Here is a 24966-nt window from a genome sequence, read left to right as displayed (position 1 = left end):
AGAGACAACAGAAATATAGATATATAATATCTCGGAATAAAATGTTGCCACCACCAATGAAGAAAAATCACGAAAGTGCATTTGTCACATAAAAGTAAAAGCTTCTTTTAGAATTTAAAATAGCATTTACACATAAGCAGCTATATATTAACTATACAGACAACTGGAGTTTTTCATACAATATTTACAAAGAAGCCCTCCCCAAAATTCAGAAAAAGGAAGATGATATTAGAAATAAGGGGAGAGGGCCATTCACACATCATCAAGAACACAATCTTGGGTATGACCCCAATGCTAAGATATTTTAGACAGTTGGTGGGCAGGGATTTCATTTCCTGCCTTTAATTTCATTTACTTCTGTTTTTCCTCTACTGTACATAAAATTCTGTATGCGTCATTCTAATCCCTGATTAGAATTAAGATGTTCCTTTGACATTATTCCTTACATTATTCCAGTAAAATGCAACTTGAAAGGGGGAGAAGCAGCTAACTCAAAATATCAAAATTCAATGTTTTCTCCAGGCCCAAAACAGCCTAACAAGGAAGGATGAACTGGGAAAGGAGACAGAAGGCTACCCGCCCACAAAACATGGCTGGCTTATTCCATCAAAGCCAAGTGTAAAACTTTGGGGAATTAGGGATCCCTCTGAAGCAGAAAAGGAGACCGTCAAGAGATTTTAAAGGCCTAAATGCATCTTTTCCAAACCATGTCTGAATCAATCCGCTGAAACATGCTTGCTTCAGTGAATTCACGAGGATTAGCTTCTCTGCATGATTATATACGCTGGCCAGCAAGATAAAATCAGCCATGTTTGTGTGTGTGGTATATGTGAAGAAGCAACTTGGGTCAGTAGTTGGGAACAGATTCCCTAGCTACCTTGAAGGATTTCCTTTAATTACCAGATCTGGAAAAACAAAGTCACTCCGAGTGGCTTGGAGATTCAGATTCAATTGCCTGCCCTTGATATAGAGGTGTGATCGAAGATCTACTTTGCCAGGTTGGTGCCCACTAATTCCCACATCATCCACATCCAGGGAAAGGGACACCAAGAGGAAGATTCTGCAACATTCACAGAGGACAAAAGCTGCCTTGTGATTGCATTTGCATCCTACTCCCATATTCAATGGTCAAAGTTGGAGGGAGGCATGGAATGGAGCCCCTTGGGGGAAGGGCACAGAGGGCTGGCTGGCATCTGAAATGGTGTACCAAGACTCATTGAATTTTCCTCAAATCATCCTGGGAGTTTTTTTTTTCCTCCCTCTCTGCCTTTTCACCGTTTTCCCCTGAAGACCAAAAATGTGCAGGTGATAAATGTCTGCCCCTGTTTAATTCCTTCCCCTTTCCTACACAATCGCTCTTCTTTCCTTGCTACTTCGATTGGCTTTTCAGAAAACCAGGATCTCTACACTCCCCGCTCGGTGAAATGTTCTTAATTCAGAGCAAAGGGGAAGGGGGGCAGACCAGTAGCATGAAGAAACTGCAAAAAAATATCCAGCCATGATAAACCAAAGCATCGAAGTGTAAAATTGGGGAAAGGCAGAATTTTCTTAATATCAACAAAACCATGCATTTTCTTGCCATCCAGCTTGAAAACCTGGGCAGTGTGCGTGTTTGTGTTGATGCTTGAGCTGTTTCCAATGCACAACATGGGTGTCAAAGGAAAGGATTTCACTTGGGCCAAATCTCCTCTGGAAACAGGAGCCCTCCCCCAAGAGATGCTTTTCCAAGGACAGCTGGACCAATGGCTAGCATTATTTCCCCCTAAAATAACATTGGAAGAACATCTGGCTCAAGTAGGAAACTCTATAACATTTCAGACGGATGGTTGACCAATCTCTTCTTAAAAACTTCTAATCAAAGAGGATTATGCCATCAGAAGGCTGGTCCAGTCTCAAAAGAGGAAAGGGAAATTGTGGTGAAAGAGACACAATGCCAGATTTAGTGTGTATGAGGCCAACAAAGGCAGCAATCCTGCCTGGAGCAAGGAGAGGGATGGATGGAACAACACTTGGCAATAATTGCCCGGAGTGCCTACTGAAGCCCTTACTACAACAACCAGAATCTTCTTTCAAGGTATAGTAAAATAGGCAATCCAAAAGTTCATGGTTTTCAGAGGAGAAATTTAACCTGTCGGAAGTTTCTCACAAAATGATTTTCCCTTCTTCAAGGGGGAAGGCTCGGCAGGTACAAAGAAAACCCTGAATGAAAAACAACCCAAAGGAAAGAGGAAACAAACCCACAGAGAGATCTTTGCCCATCGTTGCAATGGAGTTCAAAAAAATGAACCCAGACACCCCCAATTTCATCACACACACACACACACACACCCAGTTAGTTGTGTTGTCTTTTATCAAAGCGAATCCTCCTCATTGGAACTTTTTATTTCCCCCAGAAATGAAAGAAAGGAACCAGAAGATAGGTAGGTAGGTAGGTAGGTAGGTAGATAGATAGATAGATAGATAGATATTTAGATAGAGAGATAGAGAGAGAGAGAGAGAGAGAGAGAGAGAGAGAGAGAGAGAGAGAGAGAGAGAGAGAGAGAATGGTGCAAAATATGCAGGGCTGGAAAATTGCCGTTGCTGCTTTTGTATTTGTTTTTGTTTTTTAAACTATTATATCAAATACGATCCCTTGGTTAATAAGCCAAGGAGAACACAGTAAAATTGCACTGAGAAAAGGTGCCACGCATAACAAAGTTCATTTAAGAGATATCTTGGCGAGAACATCTATCAATCACATTAAAAAAAAAACAGACGGTAAACCGGGGGAGGAGGGGGAAAGACAAAAATATGCCTGGAATCGTTCTTCCGTTCTTCCCTGTTGGCTGGCAAAACACAACCAAGAATCAGAAGGGTGTGACATGCAAAAGATTGTCAAGGGGGGGCGGGGGCAGGGTGAGTGGAAAGGGTGTGTGTGTGTGTGGGGGGTCGCTCTCTTTTCCCGTTGCTTTGAAAGACAAAAAGAAAAAAAGAAAAAACGTAGGTCAACAGAATAGGAATCCTCCTGCACGGATTCTCTAGGAAGGCACTTCTGTTTACATGATGTCCACGAAGAATTCGCACGGGTTGCCCATGGCTTTCTGGAAGGACTGGCGGCTCCCGGTCAGTTCGGGAGGGATGGCGCTAAGTTCCCGGACGGGAGGCCCACCGGGCGGCCCGCTGATGGCGTAGATTTTCCCTCCCAGTTTTGGGAAGGGCCCCAGAGAAGGTAGCCCGCCCGGCGGGCCGTAAGAGTGGTGGCTGCGAGGACTTCTCTGGCTGAGGGTGGCCGAGACGTGGCTGCGGTGGCTAAGCTGGCTGGGGGGCCGCTCGTGCCGCAGGACGCTCCCCCCACCCCAGGGGACCGGGTCCGAGCCGCTGCTGCTACCGCCACCGCCGGCTGACTTGTGGTCCTTCTCCCGACGCCGGCTTTTCTCGCTGTTGCTTCGGTTCGAGCCGCTACTTTTACTTCCTGGAAAGGAGGAGGGGAACAAGGAGGAGGAGGAGGAGGAGAGGGAAACTGGATTAGCGCCTCCCCCCACCGGGAGAAAGAAGGCGGCTGGCATTTTGCTGGCCCGTCAGATGACGGGAGCCACTCCAAAAAAAAAAAGGTCCCGGGCGTGATGAAGCAAGAGCCCCGCGGGATGAAGGCGGATGGGATGGAAGATGGATGCGGAAACATGCGGAAAGGCTCAAGCGAAGCGAAGCCGGGAGCGTGATGGCGATGTTGCGTTTGAAGGGGTGAAGCAAAGCAGGACAGAAGAGACCCTCCGGAAACTGAATGTCGGGATAAGGCACTGTGCAAATAGGGAGTCCCCGGGCTCCAAAATCCCAGATTGGAGGAGTTTAGATTTACAGAGGCGATGCAGGAACACAATGGTGCAGTGTGGTGGCCTAGAGGTGGAGCTCTCGCCCTCATAATCGGGAGGCTGTGAGTTCGATCCTAGGTAGAGGCAGGTAAATTTCTCTCTCTGGGCACAATGAGAATATATCTGCCGAATATAACTCAGCACTGGTGACAGGGAAGGGCATCCGGCCAGTAAACACTCAGCTCCATTCAGTTGCCATTCAAATTTGGGGCGGTCCATTGTGGAATGGAAATGAGTGGTGCGGTGGCCTAGAGGTGGAGCTCTCGCCTCACAATCAGGAGGCTGTTGAGTTCAGTCCTAGGTAGAGGCAGATATTCCTCTCTCTGGGCACAATGAGATTATTATCTGCTGAACAAAACTCCTCACTGGCGACAGGGAAGGGCATCCAGCCAGGAAACACTCTGCTAGCTCCATTCAGTTGCCCAGTCTTCACCCCGCAAGGGATTATTAAAAGAGGATGATGACCCTGTAACACAATATTGTAGTGGGACTACCTTCCAGCTTTTTTCAGCCCTTGCTAGAAAAATGTCCTATTTTTTTTTTATCAATAGCCACTCTGCCCCCACAAGCTTGAGGATGAGGTTGTCTCTCCCAGAGATTTTGTCCCCTTTTTTTCAAAAAAACAATGCTTTTATATATGTTTGGGCCTGTCTCAAGGAGGTCAGTGCCCCCCTGTGCTTCTTAGTTGCCTTTTTTTTGGGCTACAAGGCCGGTTGGCACCCGTCATGGAAGTTGAGGGTGAGGAGGACTCGGCTGACACACAACGCAACTGACCGAGAAATGGTTCCCACTGAACCAGCTGCTTTCAACCATCAACCTTAGCCAGGAGACCTGGAGCAGGGAGATCTGAACTAAGAGAAAATGTTCCCCAAAGATGCAAGGCTGCAAAATTAGTAGGCGGGCCGAGAATAGATAAAACCTCTTAGGGTTATGAAGGAAAGTCCTTGGGCTCCTATGCTCTGAGAATCGGGTGACGGACGATGAAGGGGGGGGGGGGACTAGCTTTTTGAGTGGGTTGTGAGAGGATTCCTAAACAGACTTTCTAGCAGAAAAGTGACTTTCCTGGATATGTCTCCCTCAAGAAAACAACTAGGGACACCCAACGGCAGCAAAATATGAGAGCTCCAGAGCTAGCTTGCAATCCTTGCTTGCCCAGCAGGCTAGCTTTGCTGTCGAAATCTCCTCTTTCGGAGGGCAGGACTTTCCATGGTGCTGAAATATGCCCACAAAAGGTCTGGGTGCGATTTTTAAAATTGTCCAGACTAGAGACTTTGGGATAAACTCTAGCTGTAACCAAGATCAGGGTCTGCCTCCCTGGGAATTCTGCAAGCGGTTTAAGGGCACGAGGGGGGTTGTTGTTGCTGAAAGTGTTTTGTTTTTGTTTTTTTAAAAATAAAGGACTTCGATGAGGAAGTGGGGAGGAACAAGTTTAAAATTCCAGAGGAGGGGAGAAAGAAAAGACATGAGAATCTATATGGGCTGAAAATGAGCTTCGGAAGGGAGGGGAAAAAATATGCTTACCAATCCTTCATGAATCCTTCAATCTAAGGCTTGCTCAGGGTAAAACAAGGAAAGAGCAATTACCGAAAGCAACGTTCCTTACCCAAGAAGAACGTCACAACAGCAACACTTAAAACAACAAACACACGTTGGCCAGAAGAGCTACTTGAGAAAACTCTGGCCCTCTTGGCACAAACACACTGACAAGACAGCCACATGCAAGCACTCCTTGACTTACAACCACAATTAAGCCCAAAATTTCTGTTCTTAAGTGAGTTTCGCCCCCATTTTACGACCTTTCCTGCCATATCTGGCTGGAGAATTCTGGGAGTTGAAGCCCACAAGTCTCAAAGTTGCCAAGTTTGGAGACCTCTGGGTTAAGTGAATCACTGCAGTTGTTAAGTAACATGGTTGTTCAGTGAATCTGGCTTCCCCACTGACTTGGCTTGTCCGAAGGTCGCAAAAGGGGATCACGTAACGCACACACCCCCGGGACTCTTGCAACCGTCATAAATATGAGTCAGTTGCCAGGCATCTGAATTTCGACCAGGGGTTGGTGGAGATGCCACAATGGTTGTGAGCCATGTCACGTTTTTTCAGGGCCATTTGAACAGTGACTGAAGGAACTGTTGTAAGTCAAGGTTCACCTATACTTTTGCTGGCAAACTGGGAACATAGCAAGAACCAGCACTGAGCTCAGAACTGTTGTGAACGCAGAAACAAGTGTTGTTGGTGGGAACAACGCTCCCGCTTTGAAACTTGCTGGCTGAATGAACCCCAACTTTTCTAACATTTGCAGTGTGCAGTGAATCGCAATAGGCAATGCGTGTCATGCCCCTGTTGGAGACTGACTCTGAGGAAGAGGAGGAACAGTCGACAGGGAGTGGAAGTGGGGCTCCGGAGGTTGTTGGAGGAGGTTGGGGAAGGGCAGAGGCCGACTGGGCAGTCAGAGGAAGACTAGGCCCATCCCCTCTCCATCCTAGAGCACGCAGGGAGGACAGGATAAGGGAGGCACGTGAATGGCGTGGTCTATGGGGGAGGACACGGCCCTGATCCCCTTCATGGGCTGCAGCTGTGAGAACTGGTTAAAAGGATGGACATGCGTATGGGCCAGTGCTGGAAACAAAGCGTGGAAATATCTCTAGTCTGTCATTCCTCTCTGAGTTTGGCGTCCTTCCCAGGGTGTGTTCCGATATCTGTGGAAGTCTTCAAGCCCTCATCTTGCCTGGTTCCCTTAATTGCTTCAGTGTGGTTTGTGTTGTTTTTACTCTTTATAATTTATAGGCATTTTTAGTTTAAACAGCATTTCTTCCTTTTTGTAACTGTTTGTGGGGGATTTTTTTTTTGTCTCCAGTCAAGGATAGTTGGAGCTTTGAAGCAAAGTGAAGGGATAAAAGGGGCTTCACCTGTCTTCATGACGTGTTTATTTTGTATCCCACCCTGGGTCATCACAATATGGGAGGCCGCCACAATCTTGAAGACCCCCAACGTACGTGGTCAGCACAGTTTGCAGCTGCAGCCAGACCTTTTCCCGACCAGGTTAAAGGAACCTGTGTGAATCCATGCAGGCAGCTCAGCTGAACTTTGTTCCTCTCAACTACAAAAAAAACTTCTTTGGTCTTTTTAGTTGCCAGCGGAAAGGGAGTGGGGGAAAGTAGTAAATTCCGTAAATGCTTCAGATAATTGCTAGGCAGCCAAAGCTATTGACACGCAAGATTATTACTGGAGAGCATGATTAGTGACTCTTGGCTATGGATGTATCTCATTGGAGAATATACATCCAGGGGGTGGGGAGAAAGCCAGGGTCAAGGGGGAAATGAATTATGTGTCTTAGAGTCGGCTGCGCCCAGGTAGCGCCGACATGATCACTGCTAATAATTTTTTTTTTTTTAACTCTTAGATGCAGCTAGAGACTTATGATTTGAATGGGGGTGTATTGTCAGAGCCCTGACAGTTCCCTTACCTGATGGCAGTAGCTGGGACTCGTGCAAGATGGACGCAAGGGTCCATGAGAAGAGTCAGGCGAAGCGAGCGTGGGGGGAGGGGAGAGGAAGGAGTACGCGGAAGTGCCAGGGGAGCAGGAAGGCAGAAGCTTGCATCCGAGGGCCTACCTTCGCTGTGCTGGCTTCCCGCGCTGCCGCTGCCGTAGCTGAAGCCAGGGTCCTGGTAGGCTGGCGGGAAACACGGAGGGGCGAGGGGATACTGGTAAGGATAACCTTGCCCCAGCGGCCAAGGCGTGGAGGGGTGCGGTAGAGGGGCCAGGGTGTCTTGATCAGAAGCCCCGCTGGAACCGTTGTTGAGGTTCATTGCAGCCATATCTGGAAGAGAGAGAGAGAGGGAGGGAGGGAAGGAGGGAGGGAGAGAGAGAGAGAGAGAGAGAAGGAGAAGAACAGCTCCATAAGCAAAGGGCTCATCAAATACACTCCTGCCTGAGAACAAGCGGTTTTTGTTCCAAAAGGCATCTCTGATCTCTCATAATCCACCACCAAACTCAGGGCGATATAAAATTTCATTTTAATTTTTTAGATTTTTTTTTTTAATCCCACTGTTACTCTTTTTAAAAAATAACTCAAGATGGCAAATGCACTTAATATCCTCATATTCTTCCTCCTCCTGTTTCCTCACGACGACGACAACCCTGTGAGGTGGATTGGGATGAAAGAGAAGGACTGGCCCAAAGTCACCCAGCTGGCTTTCATGCCTAAAAGCGGGACTATAACTCACACTCTCCTGTGGTTTCTACCAGGTGCCTTAACCACTAGACCAAAACTGGCTCTCTCTGCTCAATGAAAGTAGTTTTTCAACAGAAATGCTCATATCTGTTAAGTTGGCAAGTCTGACTCTTGGGAGGTGTTGTGGAAGCAGCTTGCCACTCTCTTTTGGGGAATGCTTTTTTTTTTTTTTAAATTTCCCAAACTACACTCTTGGGGTTTCCTGGTGGTCTCCCATCCCAGAACAAACCAGTTTTTTTATGATTAGTCGAGGTCAGCTGGCTGCTGTCAGCTACCGAAACATGAATGGGAAAGAGGCAATTGTTATGTTTTACAAATAGAGACACTTTATGGGAAGTTGGTCGTTTAAGGGCTTGGTTTAATTTCGAGTAAAGTTCCCCTTTCGTAGTTGTGTATGCAAGAGACACAGGCATAAATCCATACAGACCCAAAACAGAACGCGCCAGCCTAAATAAGCAAAGGTAAAACTAATGAAAAGAGCAGCTTATCCTAAGGAGACGCGCGACAGAGTTTACTTACTGCCACAAAGATCTCCAAACACGTAATAGCACTGTTCTGAGAAAGTAATCTTATTCACAGTGTGTCTGAGGTAGCCATGCTTCAGCATGCTGCTGGCGTATTTTCGGGCTTCTCGGCGGTCTTTGAAATCTTCCACGTGGGTGTAAAGCCAGTCAACGACATCGGCTCCTGCAAAGAAGAAGAAGCAGGAAGACACCGCAGATATGATTATTCTTTCTTCCTTCCTTCCTTCATCTCTCTCTCTATATCCATCACCTCTCTCTCTCATCTAACTCATCTCTCTCTCTCTCTCGTTATCTAGCTATCATCTCTCTCTCCATCATGTATCTATATATATCTATCTCTCTCTCTATCCATCACCTCTCTCTCTCATCCATCTATCATCTATCTATCTATCTATCTTCATCTATCTATTATCATCTATCTATCTTATCATCTCTCTCTCTATCCATCACCTCTCTTGCTATCTATCTATCTATCTATCTATCTATCTATCTATCTATCTATCTATCTATCTATCTATCATCTCTCTATCCATCACCTCTTTCCCTCTCATCTCTATATATCTCTCTCTCCTTCATCTATCTAACTATCTATCTATCAATTATCTATCTATCTATCTATCATCTCTATGTTTCGAGAGATACTTAGATACATAGATACAAAGTCAGTGGGGGGGGGAGCCAGATTCACTTAATGACGGCAGGATTCACTTAACTGTGGTGATTCGCTTAACAACTGTGCAAAATGGGTCCTAAAAAGAGGCCCAACTCACTTGACACCTGTCTTACTTAGCAACAGACATGTGCTCCATTGTGATCGTAAGACAAGGACCACCTGTAAATTGCTACTCAAAGTAAGATACTCTGACAACTGCTGAGGTACAGCTTGAGTTATCCTCTACTCATCCTTCAGTGACACTTTCTTTGCGAATCCCAAAGGATGCTCAGGGTCATTCTGGATTGATTGATCAGGGAGAAAATCCTGAGCAACTCTTTGACGGGAAGTTGCTGAGTTTGGCCAACATTTTGCCAGGTTCCTCATTGCCGCCATTAAAAGTAAGGAAATCTAGGGAGAAATTCGATTCGGGCTGGGAAGAGCTTACCAATCACTGCGTTGGAGATGGTGATTTTTAACCACATCCTGTCCCGAATTTCCAGCCCTGAATCTGGCAACTGCATCACTTTGACAATGGTGGCCATGTCGGTTTTCACCGTCAAGGGAGTCTCATCCAGTTCTGAAAGGGGAAGAGAGATGGGAGATGCTGATTCTGCAGAAGGAGCGCTTGTCAGGAGAGGCGAAGAAGAGCAAGGCAGAGGGAAAGAAAGCAACCTCACACGGCAGGAGCCGGTCCTGAGAATGGAGGGGAGATTTCTGCTTTGGGGTGTGTGTGTGTGAGTGTACGCGCGTGTGTGCCCATAATTACCAGGTTTTTGCTAGCTTGTATCCACCAGAAAGTTCTTTGGTGAGAGCCTAATTAAAGAGATTAAGGGGCTTATATTGGGGCCCTTGGTGCTCTCTGAGCTTGGTGGTTTTCTTGCAGACGTTTCATTACCCAACTAGGTAACCTCATCAGGGTTAACAAGGAACTGGGGTTTGCTCTCTCTCCCCTTCTAGCACCGATGGTGTTATCTAGTTGGGTAATGAAACGTCTGCAAGCTCAGAGAGAGCCCTGAGCTACATATATTCTCTTCTCAGGGGGTGTATAAACAGCCTTCCAATGTGGATGCTTTTGGGTATGAAAAACCTGGGCTGGCTTGGAAACTTAAGTTGCCAGAGTTTTCGCTCTCCCTCGAACAGTTTTGAGTTCTGAGCTGAACTGGGATGAGTGTCTACATCTTCCCACGTTTCTGCTACCGATCATTAGGGTTTATCTCTTTCTCCCTTCGTATTTTCAATTCCCCTGGCGTCTCAGTGTCTCCAACGGAATGTCATAGCTCCCTGCCAGCTGCAAACAGCCAAGGGACCAGCCGTTCCCAGGATCTCAAAGTCAGACCAAGCAGGATGCCCCTGGTTGAACTACGTTTCCCACCATCCCTTGCTACTGACCATGATAGGAATGTTTAATGCAGCTGGAAATTTTGAAACGAAGGCTGGAATGAGTGTCAGAGTTACACTGGGTTGGACTAGAAGACCTCTTAAGCTCCCCCTCTGACCAAAGGACCGCATGGGATTTGCTCTGGGTGGGAACTTTCAGACAGGGAACTTTAATCCTAGAGTGCACTAAAAGCATCTGGACTAGCGATTGTTGGGAAGAGACTCCTGGCAGGGAAGAAATGGTCTTCTTTTAGGGCTGTTCTCTTAAAAAGGGCCAGAAATCATTTTAATTTGGGAGGAGGGTTAAGGTTTGCGGGCCAATGGGGAGGTGAGGGGGGTGGGGCACTGTCTCTTTTTATCTCTACTCTGCCAGCCCTGCGCAGGAAGGAAACCGGCCTGGTCCTGGCGGCAGGGCGACTTACTTTCCGAATCGGGAATTGAGCTTGTTAGTGAGGAGCTGGTAGAAGTGATGATGCTCATGGAAGGACTCATACCGTAACGGGGGTACGCTCCCGTCAAAGCCGTGGTATGAGAAATCCAGGCCGCGGGGTCGATCGGCCGCACCGGCTCAGCTGGATCACGAGAGGAAGGAGGGAGGAGGAGGGAAAAAGACAAAAAAAACAAAGCAGTCAGCCAAACGTTAGTTCGGTTTCGTTCAACCTCGGGGTGGGAAAAATAATGTTTTGAACCAAGTTAAAGAGGCCGAAATGTTCACAAGCCCCGGCATTCACCCTCATTCAAATCACGAGTCTCTGGCCGCATCTCTCAGAGTTAAAAACAACAACAACAACAAGATTTATTAGGAGTGACCATGCCGGCGCTACTTGGGTGCAGGCACTCTGAGACACATCATTCTTTTCCCCCCTTGACCCTGGTCTTCCCCCCTCCACCCCCTGGATGTATATTCTCCAATGGGACACATCCATAGCCAAGAGTCACTAATCATGCTTTCTAGTAATAATCTTGTGCGCCAGAAGCTTCGGCCGCCTAGCCATTATCTATGAAGCATTTACGGAATGCACTACTTCCCCCACTCCCTTTCTGCTGTCAACTCTGAAAGACTAGATAAATATTTTTTGAGTTGACACGTGCGCTTCTAACCTCATCGCGGAAGAAGAGTGGGAAAAATCCTCTTCTCTACAGCCAGCCCAAAAACACAGAATGCCAACTTTTTCAAGAAAGTATTGATTGTTTCAATCAAGCTCAGCCCTTAGTAACTTTGCAGCCACAATGCAGGAGCCATTTGCTCTTGATCGGATCGGGAATGTTTTCTCACTTCCCAGGTTTTGCCTATTTGTCTTGAGATTTCCTAGTTAGTTTCTCCAGAACTAACTGGACAAAACCCTTTATCAGCCAAGTTGGGCTATGTTCTACCATATAGCTGCACTATAGTAAGCTATTAAAAATCAATTTATTTTTCCTCTGGCATAGTTTTCCTCCACTGCCACAGCTTGTTCGTTCGTTCATTCATTCATTCATTCATTCATTCATGCGTTTTTGAACCTCCCATCTCCTTCAAAAAGGGAGAATACTGACAGAATTCCATCCCTGCATATCCCTTCTGATTACCCAAACCACACAATTCATTAAGCATCAGGGGGACTTCAAAACATTTTACCCTGGTTCTCTATAGAATGTCTATATTTACAATATAGCAAAACTAAGACATACCTCACCATCATCATATTCCTATAAAAAAAAACTGAGAAGATTTGATAACAGAGTAAGGCACTCCCAAATATTTATCATTTATTAAATGCATATGCCGCCCCATCTTGGCTAGAGGCGATAAGAATATGAAGCATCGCTCTTTGCAATCTTTACCAAATGTAGAAGAGTGTTGACTAAAAAACTTGACATTCCTTAATGCCGAAAACTGTAGCAAGGAGCGGACACTCACCCCTAGGGATTGTGAAGTAACTCCTGGGCGTAGGGTCCCAGCATTTGGCCACCGTTAAGCTGATGGGTCTGGGAAAAGAAAACCGAAAGAAGAAAAAAAATTTAAGGCAAAAGAGAAATCAGCTTCTGTCCTTCAAATGGGCTCATTCAGTGATTGATCTGAAAAATAACCAACCAGGTTGATGGTATGGAACAGGGATGGTAGGCAGCCATGGCTCCTTTATGACTTGTGGACTTCAAGTCCCAGAAATCCTGCTGGCTCAGGAAGTAGGGGAGTTGAAGTCCACAGGTCGTACAGGGCCCATAGTTGCTCACCCCTGGAATAGAGTCGCAACTGTTTCTTTAGCTCTTTTTTTTCTCTTTGTCCCTTGAACATTTACCCTGGGCAAAGAACAGACTGTTTCTTTCCTTCTATCCACTCACCTGTACGACAGGTTCCCATGTACTCACTTGTATGTAATTTCTAGCGATCAAGAGATTGCTAAAAGGAGATTCCCGGTTTCTCTTCTTCTGGCTAGGAAGTAATTCACATGACTGAAATGGGTCTTGGCTAGGTATCAATCTCAAACCACAAGCAAATCACTGTGTGGCCTAAACTGAAACAGGGGGCTGGACTAGAAGATCCTCAAGGTCCCGTCTAGCCCTCTAATTCTATGAGAATAATCAAACACCAGCATTTCCTCTCAAGTCAAAACACAGGATGGCCTCAGGGTACCCACAGAGCTGGCTCCAACATAGAAATGGAGAACTTATATCCTTCCAATGGTTCACAAAAGCATCTACCAATGTAGGCCATGATCAAGGACTCTAAAACTACAATTCCACCCGGAAGGCCATGCTGTGTCCCTCTGTTTTAAAGGGATATTTTATTTGAGAGAAACAAAGGTAAAGGTTCCCCTCACACACACGTGTTTGCTAGTCATTTCTAGGGGGCGGTGCTCATCTCCGTCGCAAAGTCGAAGAGCCAGCGCTGTCCGAAGACATCTCCGTGGTCATGTGGCCAGCAGGACTAAATGCTGAAGGCACACGAATGCTGTTCCCTTCCCACCAAAGGGATCCCTATTTTTCTACTTGCATTTTTTTTTTTTACATGCTTTCGAACTGCTAGGCTGGCAGAAGCCGGGACAAGGAACGGGAGCTCACTCCGTTCCGCACCGCTAGGGATTCGAACCGCCGAACTGCCGACCTTTCTGATCGACAAGCTCAGCGTCTTAGCCACTGAGCCACCGCGTCCCTTCAATATGAGAGAAAGCATCACTGAAATGAATTCATAACTGGCTCTCTCTCAAACCTTAGGCGCCCCACAAAAGGCGTTAGAAAGAAATATTTGTCAGAATGCACAGAAATTTGCCAAACGGAAGGGGCTGGCTTCCCCCCTGCTTGAGGCCCAAACTGTATTTTCGTTAGGAAAAAAAGCAGCACGGCTTGGATAGTATTCCCACATTCACTGACTCACCCGGGCTTGGAGACTATTTCCCGTAAAACCCGCACGGCATCATCATTGCTCATGTTCTCGAAGTTTACCTCATTCACCTGCAACATATCAAGAGTATGGATCAGCAAGGGCGCAGAGACCAACCCTTCCCTAATGCTATTTTCTTTGGGTGACACTGACCATCATCCTCAGTGTCAGGATTCCGGCAGTTACCCCCATTTAAATCAGGAGTCTCGAGCCAAACTTCCAAAACTTCAAAAGGATTTATTGGGAGTTAACATGTCCGGCACTGCCTGGGTGTAGCCAACTCTGAGACACATCATTCACCGTCACCCTTGACCCTGGTTTCCCCCCACCCCCACCCCTCTGGGTGTATCATAATTCATATTCTCCAATGGGATACATCCATAGCCAAGAGTCATCCATCATGTTCTCCAGTTAAAGCTGTGCATGGCAGAAACTTCAGTCACCTAGTTACTATCTTTGGAAAAACGATGTATAGAATGCACTTTCAATTTCCGAGCTGCCACGCTGCTCTTTCAAACCCCTTTCCCCCCCCTCCCTTTCTGTTGGCAACTCTAAAAAGACCAGGGAAATATTTTATGAGTTGACGCTCAGGGATGCTGGCCGATGGGGAACTTAGGGAAGCAGCCCTTTTAAAATTTAAGCGAGAAAGCGGGCAGGCCAAGGAAGGAAACTGGGGCCCAGTCAAGAAGGCCCCTCTGCTGCCACCTTCTCAACCAACCTGCAAAAGCATGTCGCCTGGCTCAATTCGTCCGTCCGCCGCCACTGCCCCGCCCTTCATGATGGAGCCGATGTAAATGCCACCGTCGCCCCTGTCGTTGCTCTGTCCTACGATGCTGATTCCCAGAAAATTGTATTTTTCTGACGTCAAGAAAGAGAACAGCCATATAGTACATGGAGACCGTTAAAGCGGATTTTCCCTTGCTTTGTGTGAGGTTATGACCTCCAAATCAGAGCCAAAGACGCCAGTTGCCCAATGTTGATTTGGCACCGGTCAGTTGTCATTTTTTTCTCACTCTCGAGATTTCCCAACGCCCACGAATCTTTCCCAGTGTAGCCGGTGGGGCTTACCCATGTTGAGGGTGACCGTGATGATGTTGAGGGACATGGTGGAATCGGTGATGCTGCTGAAGGAGGAAGACTGGAAGACAGAACAGGAGAGAGAGAGAGAGAGAGTCAACATGGCTTCCGACTATTGGTGGCCAGAGCAGCTGCAAAACATCTGTCTGGGAGTGCCTGCCATTCGCCAGCGGTGAGCACCGGCTGCTTGCCACAAAGGTATTTATTTATAACATGTCATATTTCTGAACCGCCTATCGCTCTCAAAGAGGGGCTCTGGGCAGTGTGTAATATAATATAATTGGTACATAAAATGACATATAAAGATCAACGTTAGAAATTAAAAATTAAATCGGGGTTAAACATTGCAAAATTATAGAACAATTCAACATCAAAATGGGGGGGGGGGAAGCCTAAGATGGCCATTTAGCGTTGGATTATTACAGGCGAGGCGGGGCTCCCAAGGGACTAGCCAGCCCCACAGTTGGGAGGTCCTCTGGGGCCCCCATACAAGGCCACAAAACCACGTTTTGACCCCTCTGTGGGAGGCCAAGAGATTGGCATCTTCCAATGAGGAAGAGGAGGAACCAGATGCCACAGTGCCTTCCGTTAAGGCCAACAAAAAAGGCCATTCTTCCTGTTTCTTTGCCATCCCTCGCTGAAGCCAACTCTGATCTATGTCAGAGGGGAGTGTCAGCCTGATCCAGAAAGGGGAACTGCTGGGACATTTTTAACCTAGATTGACAAGCACTGCATCCCAGCCTCTCACCCGGTCGATCTGTCGCATTTTCTGTTTCCTTCGCCGACGCTTGTGCTTGCGAATCAGACGGGACGACGTGCTCTGCTCCGTGGAGCTACTCAGCCTGGAAGGAGAAGAAAAGAGGGCCGGATTTGAGAAAGTGAGCACAGCTCAGCCACTTCGGCTCCTGGATGGCTGCTGCTTCTGGGCTGCGAGAGGAAGAAATTGATGGTGGGATACCAGGTTTTGTAGAGATAGAAATTAATGGACAGAGAGAGAGAGAGAGAGAGAGAGAGACAGAGACAGAGAGAAACAGAGAAACAGAGACAGAGAGAAATACAGAGAGATATACAGAGACACACAGAGACAGAGAGAGAGACAGACAGACAAAGAGACAGACAGAGAGAGAATATGGAGGAATCTGGATCAGCTCCAAATCATTAATTTAATTCAATTCTGTTAGGCTTCAACAGGCAGGTCAGTCTGGAACTAATCCAGCCACCTCCCATGAACTGAAGAATTTATGATTAGTTGTTTTGACTAAAGTCAGGAAGCCATATGGAAAGAATTCTGTGTGTCAAGAACAAGCCCTAGTTACAGATTTAATATTCAAACGCTTTAGCAGTTCTTTTCGCCCAGGAGAAACAATTGGGTCAGATCTACTCTCGTCCTGCGCTTGAGCTACCTAGTGGAAAAATAACTCGCAGGTCTTCACGTTATCAATCCGCTGGACGGAGTCACTTGGAATCTTCAATCCAAAATACTGGGCCTATTTGATTTTCCAAACCGTCCTGGAGAGAAAGCAAGATTTTGCATACACAAAAGCTTTTCTCCGTAATCAAATCGGTTAAGAGGCAATTTGACTCCACTCAAATTTCCAAATCAATCTGGGAAATGGACTCAGAAGTTCTACTAAATGGGTGCTGAAGTTTTGCTTGATCTAAGGAGGCAACATTTCACCAAACAAATAATGGGAGACAAAGGTCAAGGAAACTCAGGATTAGGGTTAGCATCTTTCTAATTTCAGCCTCTTTCCCTACAGTCCCAGGTGAGAACACTTCACATGCCTAGAAGCACCCTGGTCAAGCTCTTAGTGAATTAAAAAGAGAGACACAGACAGTTCGCAGCCCTTATACAAACTTGAACCCGATAAATTGAAGATAACAGAAAGGAACATTTCTTTGAATAAAAAGGAGAGAGACACATAAGAGAGAGAAGAAAGAAAGAAAGAAAGAAAGAAAGAAAGAAAGAAAGAAAGAAAGAAAGAAAGAAAGAAAGAAAGAAGAAAGAAAGAAAGAAAGAAAGAAAGAAAGAAAGAAAGAAAGAAAGAAAGAAAGAAAGAAAGAAGAAAGAAAGAAAGGAAAGAAGGGAGGGAGGGAGGGAGGGAGGGAAGGAGGAGGGAGGAAAGGAGGAAAGGAGGGAGGGAGAAAGGAAGGAAGGAGGAGGAGGGAGGAAAGGAAGGGAGGGAGGGAAGGAAAGGAAGGAAGGAAGGAAGGAAGGAAGGAAGGAAGGAAGGAAGGAAGGAAGAAAGAAAGAAGAAAGAAGAAAGAAAGAAAGAAAGAAAAGAAAGAAAGAAAGAAAGAAAGAATGGAGGGAGGGAGGGAGGAAGAAAGAAGGAAGGAAGGAAGGAAGAAAGAAAGGAGGGAGGGAGGGAGGGAGGGAGGGAAGGAGAGAAAGAAAGAAAGAAGGAAGGAAAGAAAGAGAAAGGAGGAAGGAAAGGATGGGGGGGGAAGGGAGGAAAAAGAAAGAAGGAAAGAAAGAAAGAAAGAAAGAAAGAAAGAAAGAAAGAAAGAAAGAAAGAAAGAAAGAAAGAAAGAAAGAAGGGAGAGAGGAAGGAAGGAAGGAAGGGAAGGGAGGAAGGAAAAGGGAGGGAGGGAGGGAAGAGGGAAGGAAAAGAAAGAAGAAGGAAGGAAGGAAGGAAAGAAAGAAAGAAAAAGAAAGAAGGAAGGAAGAAAGGAAGAAAGGAAGAAAGGAAGAGAAAAGGGAAAGAAAGAAAGAAAGGAGGGAGGGAGGAAGGAAAGAAAGAAAGAAAGAAGGAAGGAAGGAAGGAAGGAAGAAGGAAGGAAGAAAAGAAAGAAAGAAAGAAAGAAAGAAAGAAAGAAAGAAAGAAAGAAAGAAAGAAAGAAAGAAAGAAAGAAAGAAAGAAAAGTCCAATACTCACATGCAAGCAGAACCAAAACATTGCTCCTGATTTTAACAGAACAAGCTTTGAACCCACCCACCCCAGCTGGCACAATAGGCCTACCCAATACCAACTGAAAATGCCCCTTTCGCAGCCCTGGACAAAAGCATCCTTGTCTCCCCCACTGAGCGCAGCCCCTCCTTATCACTCCCCTCCTCCTGGAACGTCTCACAGCCTTATGAAAATCATCTTTGTAATATGGAGGAACATACCTGGACACATTCCATTCTCTTGCTCTGCCTGGCTGCCTGGCTGGCAGTTTAAAACACATGCCGGCTCAGAAAGGAAAAACTGCCATGCTCACAGTTTCTGAGTTTGGGGGGGTTAGGGTGTAAAAAGAGGGAGGGATTTGTTTTTATTTTTTAATTTATTTATTTATTCAACGCATATGCCCGTGATGGCGAACCTATGGCGCGTGGAGGTCTGAGAAATGCTCCTGAAAAGTGTTGCAGGGTGTCGTGCCCCTATCAGAATCTAATTCGGAGGGGGAGGCCAAGCAGCGGCCAGGGAGTGGAAGTGTGGCTCTGTTGGCTGTGGAAGAAACTGGGGAAGGGCACAGTCTGGCTGGGCAGAGCAGGGGAGAGGGAGAGCAAGGGAGAGGGAATTCAGAGGAAGACCAAGGACCACCCCCTCTTCATCCCAGGGTATGCAGCGGAGGAGCAGAGAAGGGAGCAACGTGGGTTGTGTGGCTTACGGGGGAGGAAAGGGCCCTGATTCCCTTCATTAGCTGCAGCTGAGGCTTGTCTGTGTTCCTGGCGTCTTCCCAACTGTGTGTGTTTTGCTGGCCTTTCAAGTCTGCAATGCCTTCTCCTACCCTGTCAAGTTAATCACTGCAGCATGGTTTATTTGGATTTCTAGTTACAGTTTGTATGTACTTTGTTTTTGGACTGAATTTCCTCCACTTAAAGGCTGTTCCTAGGAGAGTTTTTCTCCAGTCGAAGGTAACCTGGACATTAGTGGCAAAGTTGGAGATAATAAAGAGGAGTCTTCTTGCGTATTTGACTGTCTTGCCTTTGGGTCATCACACGGGGTTGGATAAGGACTTCCTTACCTGCTGGTGTTTTCTTCATTGTCCGAGTCCACAAAGCTGCTGGATTCAAGTTCGCTGCTCATCACAGTGGAGGAGCTATCATAACCAGGCGGAGGCTCCCAGAGTCGGTCAAGTTTCGGGTGTCCGTTGATGCGAGAGACTGCAGAAATCAAAACAGGGTGAATGGGCAAGGAGTCTTCGGGCTGGGCTGGACCGACACCAAGTGGGCAACAGGTGCAGCTGTTGGGATGCAAACAGCAGCATGGGATAGTGGTTAGGGGCTGGGATTCCCGTCGCTGCTTGGCCAACTGAGGTCTTTGGAAAGAGAGGAGGAAGCTACACCACAGAGCTTAGTCACAAACTATCCTGTAGTGGCACACGGTAGTAAACTACTACACTTTGGCAGAAGAAAAGAAATAGGCAGAGGATGGACAATGTTAAACGCCCTTTGCAGAAAGGAAACCAGAAAATGCAACCACCATACAGGTAGTCCTCAACATACAGCCGTTCGTTTTAGTGACTGTCAAAAAGTGACTTTTGATCAGTTTCACACTCACAACCCTTGCAGCATCTGTTTTAAAAAACAAAAGCCCACCACACTTCTGCAAAAAGTTGACTTAATCCCCAGTCCTAGTGAAAATCAAAAGCTTTGGATTTAAGCGCAGATCATCCCCATAAGATGCTGCTCCGATTAGGCAGAGCTAATCGGAGCCAAATGTTTTTGCTTTCGAGGATTTTGCTGGCGCAGAGCACGAGAAGAACAGTTGCGCTCCTAATTCATTTGTAAGCCCTCCGCAAAGGCTCTTTGTCTCGGTCGTTTCTCAGTTGCAAATTCATCAGGCTTCACCTGCAGACTGCAAGTGCCTAGGCGCAAACTATGAAATAACTTAAAACACCCTGTTATGTCTTCTTGGCCAAAAACCTACCTGCTTTCCCAGAGAGTGACCCTCTTGGATTGCTTAAAAAGGAACCCCTGAACTAGCCTCCAGTTCAACTTCCACCCTCTGGTGGCATTTAGAGGTTTCCCATTTGCAATGCCCCACTCTGGGGTTGAAGCAATGAGGATGGAGATAACCATTTGGGGGGCTGCTAAAAATCAACCATTCTTTTCCAGCCAGCTGGAACAGAAGAAGGAAGGAAGGAAGGAGGAAGAAAAAGAAAGAAAGAGGAAGAGAACAAAAGAAAGAAAGAAAGAAAGAAAGAAAGAAAGAAAGAAAGAAAGAAAGAAAGAAAGAAAGAAAGAAAGAAAGAAAGAAAGAAAGAAAGAAAGAAAGAAAGAGGGAGGGAGAGGGAGGGAGGGAGGAGGAGGAGGGAGGAGGAAGGAAGGAAGGAAGGAAGGAAGGAAGGAAGGAAGGAAGGAAGGAAGGAAGGGAAGAAAAAGACAGAAAGAGGAAGAACAGAAGAAAGAAAGAAAGAAAGAAAGAAAGAAAGAAAGAAAGAAAGAAAGAAAGAAAGAAAGAAAGAAAGAAAGAAAGAAAGAGGAAGGAAGAAGAGAAAGGAAGAAAAAAGAAAGAGGAAGAAAAAGACAGAAAGAGGAAGGAAGAGGAAGGAAGAAAAAAGAAAGAAAGAAAGACAGAAAGAAGAAGGAAAGAAAGAAAGAAAGAAAAAGAAAGAAAAAGAAGAAAGGGAAGAAGAGAAAGAAGAAAAAGACAGAGAAGAGGAAGACAGAAAGAGGAAGAAAGAAGGAAGAAAGAAGAAAGAAAGAAAGAAAGAAAGAAAGAAAGAAAGAAAGAAAGAAAGAAAGAAAGAAAGAAAGAAGAAAAAGACAGGAAGAGGAAGGAAGAAAAAGAAAGAAGAAAGAAAGAAAGAAAGAAAGAAAGAAAGAAAGAAAGAAAAAAGACAGAAAGAAAGAAAGGAAAGAGGAAGAAAAAGACAGGAGAAAGGAAGAAAAGAAAGAAAGAAAGAAAGAAAGAAAGAAAGAAAGAAAGAAAGAAAGAAAGAAAGAAAGAAAGAAAGAAAGAAAGAAAGAAAGAAAATAAATGTAGGCAACCAGAGACCTTTTTAAAGCCAGAATAACCTAGCAGGACTCATCCTTCCAAAGTTTGCTCCTCCCCAACTCTTAACATCTCTTGCTAGTCACCAGCTAGCCTTGAAATCCCCCTTCAGCTACATCTGGAGCCTGACAACATGAATGACACAAATGCACATTATCCGAGCCACATGTTACTGCCTGGATTTGTGTCCCCTGTGGCCATTCCAGAAATAGGACGGCGGAGGCTGTGATAAGAGACTTGCCCTTGTCCTCCTGCTGGCCTTCAGCGTTTATTAAGCGGCTTAGAAAGAAACGTTGAGGAAACCTGAGTTTTTTAAAAAAAGAAATAAGTGGGCAAGTCCCCCTCCTCCAGCCTTTGACCATTAGCTGAGGTGATTAGGGCTCCTAGACCCTGAATCAGAGCACCTCGCTCCTTGCTGTAAAGCATTTTGGGCGCCGGGGTCTGCGGAAAAATGCAATGGGGAGAACCACAGCAAGATAAAGAAATCATAGGGGAAGATTATCGAGGGATAGAGGATAGGGGGAGCTGAGGGAATGGAGGCTCAATTGGGAGGGGAAAAGCTTAGAATTATCTGGAAAGAAACAGGAAGATGCAGGCCTGCATCTTTGGGCAGGAAAAGGAGGGAATGAATTATCTGTCCTATCCAAAGATCTGTGTCCTTCTCCTGCTCTGTCTGTGTTTCTCACACATTCTCACACACACCCACACACTACCTTTCATTGATAAATAAATGCAAGCCGTACTGCTAGACCCAGGCCGAGAAAATATAATTAAAAGATGTCTTCATCTTTGGGAAAAAGGAATCTGGAAAGCAATTTTCTTTCCCATCAAATTGAATGCACAGTCTAGTCAGAGAGATGCCAGGGGAGGGTTTGAATACAACACATATGAAACAGACCACACACACACACACACACACACACACACACATACACACACAAAAACCCAAGCCAGTCATGCCTCATTATTTGTTGCAAGCAGCCATCTGCTGATTCCCTCTGCTCAACTGTTCTGACCCAAGCCTTGTTCAAATTAAACAGTCACAAATTGTGTATAAAAGCAAACCTTTTTAAATGCGGCACTGGGAATTCAGTGCATTCCCAGCCAAGAGACATGTCAACCCAATTGTCCGATATCAAAAGCAAGCCCTTTCAAGGTTGCAAAAAGGCTGCCAAGAACAGAAGGCTAATTACTGATTAAATATCCACCGACAGAAGTTTCAAAAAACAAACCGGAGTAAGCAGGGCTTTAACGAGGGCCCTGAGTCTAAAGAACTTCTTTGCTTCCTGCAAAGAACACATCCCCGAGGGCTGGTTTTTATCCCTTATGGGAGGAGCCATTACCTTCCAGCCTTACTCCTGAGTCGCCCTTGCTGCTTCAGCTGCTCTTTCCTTCGAGCAGCCCTGCGTGCACACACACTGGGCACAGGCTCCTCGGGGTCCTCTTCATCACTGCTGCCAGCCTTCACAAGCTCCGAAGGCAGCCCCCCACTCTCTGATAGTCCCGGCCCCATTCCTGCATCACACGCAGGCCCCTCGTTCAAGTCCTCGCTATCAGAGACCTCAGCTGTCCGCACCTGCTGCTGGCGAACTACAACACCAACGTGGATTTTGCCGGGTTCAGACAGTCAAATCCATCCCCATGGAAAAATGGGAGTTGGGAGAGAACAAGCGGTGAAATGATGAGGGTGACATTTGACCCCCCCCCATCTGTGTCCCAAACCCCCATTTCTTAATTACCTCTAATTGGAGCCTTTTCCCTTTCGTGCTTCTCTTTAGGAAACAGAAGAGGCGGGGTTGGGAGCCACAAAGAAGCTTCAGTTCCTAATGAGAACCCCCAAACAGACCCCCCTAAACTTCCAATTAAGTCTTCTGCTTTTCCCTTTTAATCGGAATTGGTCAATTGTCTCAACCTTGCGTGGCAGGGTGAGGGACTCGTCCCTTGCTCCTGCTGTGACAGCAGGCATATTGCTTCCCATTAAAATAAAATAAAACCCCCAAACTCACAGACAGAAGCTCCCTTAATTAGACCCCAAACGGGGATCAAAGCAGATTTTGGCACATAAGGAAAAATACAGCCCCATCGCTGGCTTGTTTCCATACCCCGCCCGCTCCCTGTCAGTGCAATTATTCCTCAGCAAAGGAGGATTCGTCCCCTCCTGCAGGCTTGGGTTTTGGATCTGCGTGCCCAACACCAAGGCTGGCATTACTGAAGGGAGCTCTTGGCTGCTGCTTCACAGGCGGCATGGCTCCCTCCAAAGGGTGAAGGGGACATGAAGACAACTAGAGAGGGCATCATGCAGAAGAGGGCTGTTTTCCTGACTGGCTTCTGACCCAGCCTGCATTCTCACAAAAGGCAAGCAAAGAGTGACACACTCAGAGCAATACAGGCAAACCAGCAATCATAGACTACGAGGTACCTGAGCTGCCCCAGACCTTTGCAACGGGCACCTTAAAAGCTTTTCTGTGTTCACATCTGATTTTTTCTCTGAAAACCCTCCTAACAATGGGTTTTAGGCTCCCGGCTAGCCTCAGAAACGCAGGCCAATCAATCCAAGGCATCAGAGGGAAAGAAGAGCCAACTTACCATCTTCGTGGCCTTCTCGGTTCCTCCGCCGGTGACGATCTCGCCGGTGGCTGACAACTGACTCGGTTCCTGTTTCGTTGTCCAGCCCATCTCGGCTGCTTGAGGCATTTGGGCTGGGGAAGAAGAAGAAATGGCATCAAATGAGGTGCACATGCTAAGCCAGGAGCTCTATCATTTATACCAGGGTCTTCAAACTTGACAACTTGAAGACTTGTGGACTTCAACTCCCAGAATTCCTCCTCCAGTCCATGTTACCTCAGGAATTCTGGGAGTTGAAGTCCACAAGTCTTCAAGCTGTCAAGTTTGAAGAACCTTGATTTATATGGAACCCTTTAATAAGTCTTCATTATTATAACCTCACCAAAGCCTTATGATTTTTAATACAATGTGTTAGTTTGAAAAAAACACTACAATTCCTTCTGATGAATAAATCTTCCTCTATTAAACCCATGATAAATGTGGACATGCTTCAAGGCCAGGTATGTATCAAGAAGACTATATGAAGACAAACACTCAAGGAAAAGAAACAATGACATAAAATGGGAAAGTATTTATTTTAAGAACAGTTAATCCCTGGCTTAATTGGAAGTGAATACAATATTACAGCTTTATAGGATATATATTCTCCTAACTTTAATTGTGCTTTTAGAATATGTTGTATCATTTTTTTAAAAAAAAGCAGCTTCGTAGTTTGTTTCTATTTTGTTAGCATACAAGGCCCAAAGAACTGCAACATACATACATACATACATACATACATACATACATACATACACACACACACACACACACACACACATATATATATATCTTTATATATCATCATTGGCTACAAGGTGGCATTTTTTGTTATTTTTCACCTGCTCATTTAATTCCGAAGTCTGTGAGGTCTGATCAATGGAGAGGAAGCTGTTAATTCGCTGGATAGGTTTGGAGAGCGGAGAAATTTTATTTCCTTGAGTCTTTTTAACTGCTAGAATTCGGGCTGGGTTCACACAATGCATTCAGCACTGTGTGCTGGTGAACAGGGTGGATAGGCTCAAAAAAGCGAGTCATTCATGTGTATGTGTGTATGCGCGCGCGTGTGTGTTATGAGAAACTAAAAAAACCATTTTCTCAGAACAGCCAGGAGAGGGCAGAAACATCACTGCCAAAGAAGGAAGCAGGCTGGCTGAAAAGCAATCAATCTCTCTCTAACTGTTCTGGGAGGAAATGCTACACAGGGTGTGACCCATTCCCAGGACGCAAACAAAAAAAAAAAGTAAAGAGATTGTCCTGGATGCAGGATTCCTGATTTTATCAGCTTTAAGTGCTTTATAATAATACTAATGTTTTAAGTGCTTTATAATAATACTAATGTTTTATAATAACAAAACAAGGAG

General features: G+C 45.8%; 1 protein-coding gene across 5 annotated transcripts in view; it reads right to left on the bottom strand.

Annotated features, from left to right (window-relative positions):
- DVL1 (dishevelled segment polarity protein 1) overlaps window positions 1–24966 on the bottom strand; it is a 60682-nt gene that overhangs the window by 6474 nt on the left and 29242 nt on the right. The window contains exons 4-16 of one of the 5 annotated variants that reach the window (XR_015745496.1): window positions 23585–23697; window positions 19026–19164; window positions 15823–15916; window positions 15066–15135; window positions 14716–14855; window positions 13992–14068; window positions 12537–12604; window positions 11059–11208; window positions 9705–9836; window positions 8600–8767; window positions 7460–7666; window positions 1565–3451; window positions 7–1212 (exon numbers count right to left, since the gene is read on the bottom strand). Coding sequence is in view for 4 of the 5 variants with exons in the window: in XM_087944614.1 (XP_087800740.1) it covers window positions 3036–3451; window positions 7460–7666; window positions 8600–8767; window positions 9705–9836; window positions 11059–11208; window positions 12537–12604; window positions 13992–14068; window positions 14716–14855; window positions 15066–15135; window positions 15823–15916; window positions 19026–19164; window positions 23585–23697 (1774 nt within the window). In the remaining variant the exon portion in view is untranslated. Of the gene's footprint in view, window positions 1–6; window positions 3452–5369; window positions 5399–7459; window positions 7667–8599; window positions 8768–9704; window positions 9837–11058; window positions 11209–12536; window positions 12605–13991; window positions 14069–14715; window positions 14856–15065; window positions 15136–15822; window positions 15917–19025; window positions 19165–23584; window positions 23698–24966 lie in introns of those variants that run through there. The other 4 variants (XM_087944617.1, XM_087944615.1, XM_087944614.1 and 1 more) reach the window with 4 other exon arrangements.

The sequence above is a fragment of the Notechis scutatus genome, chromosome 16, assembly GCF_049901735.1.
Source record: "Notechis scutatus isolate UNSWTSFEM ecotype Mainland chromosome 16, rNotScu1.2, whole genome shotgun sequence".
In the NCBI taxonomy this organism is placed as follows: domain Eukaryota; kingdom Metazoa; phylum Chordata; class Lepidosauria; order Squamata; family Elapidae; genus Notechis; species Notechis scutatus.
Note: the sequence above shows the minus strand (reverse complement) of the source record. Positions and strands in the feature narration are given on the sequence as shown.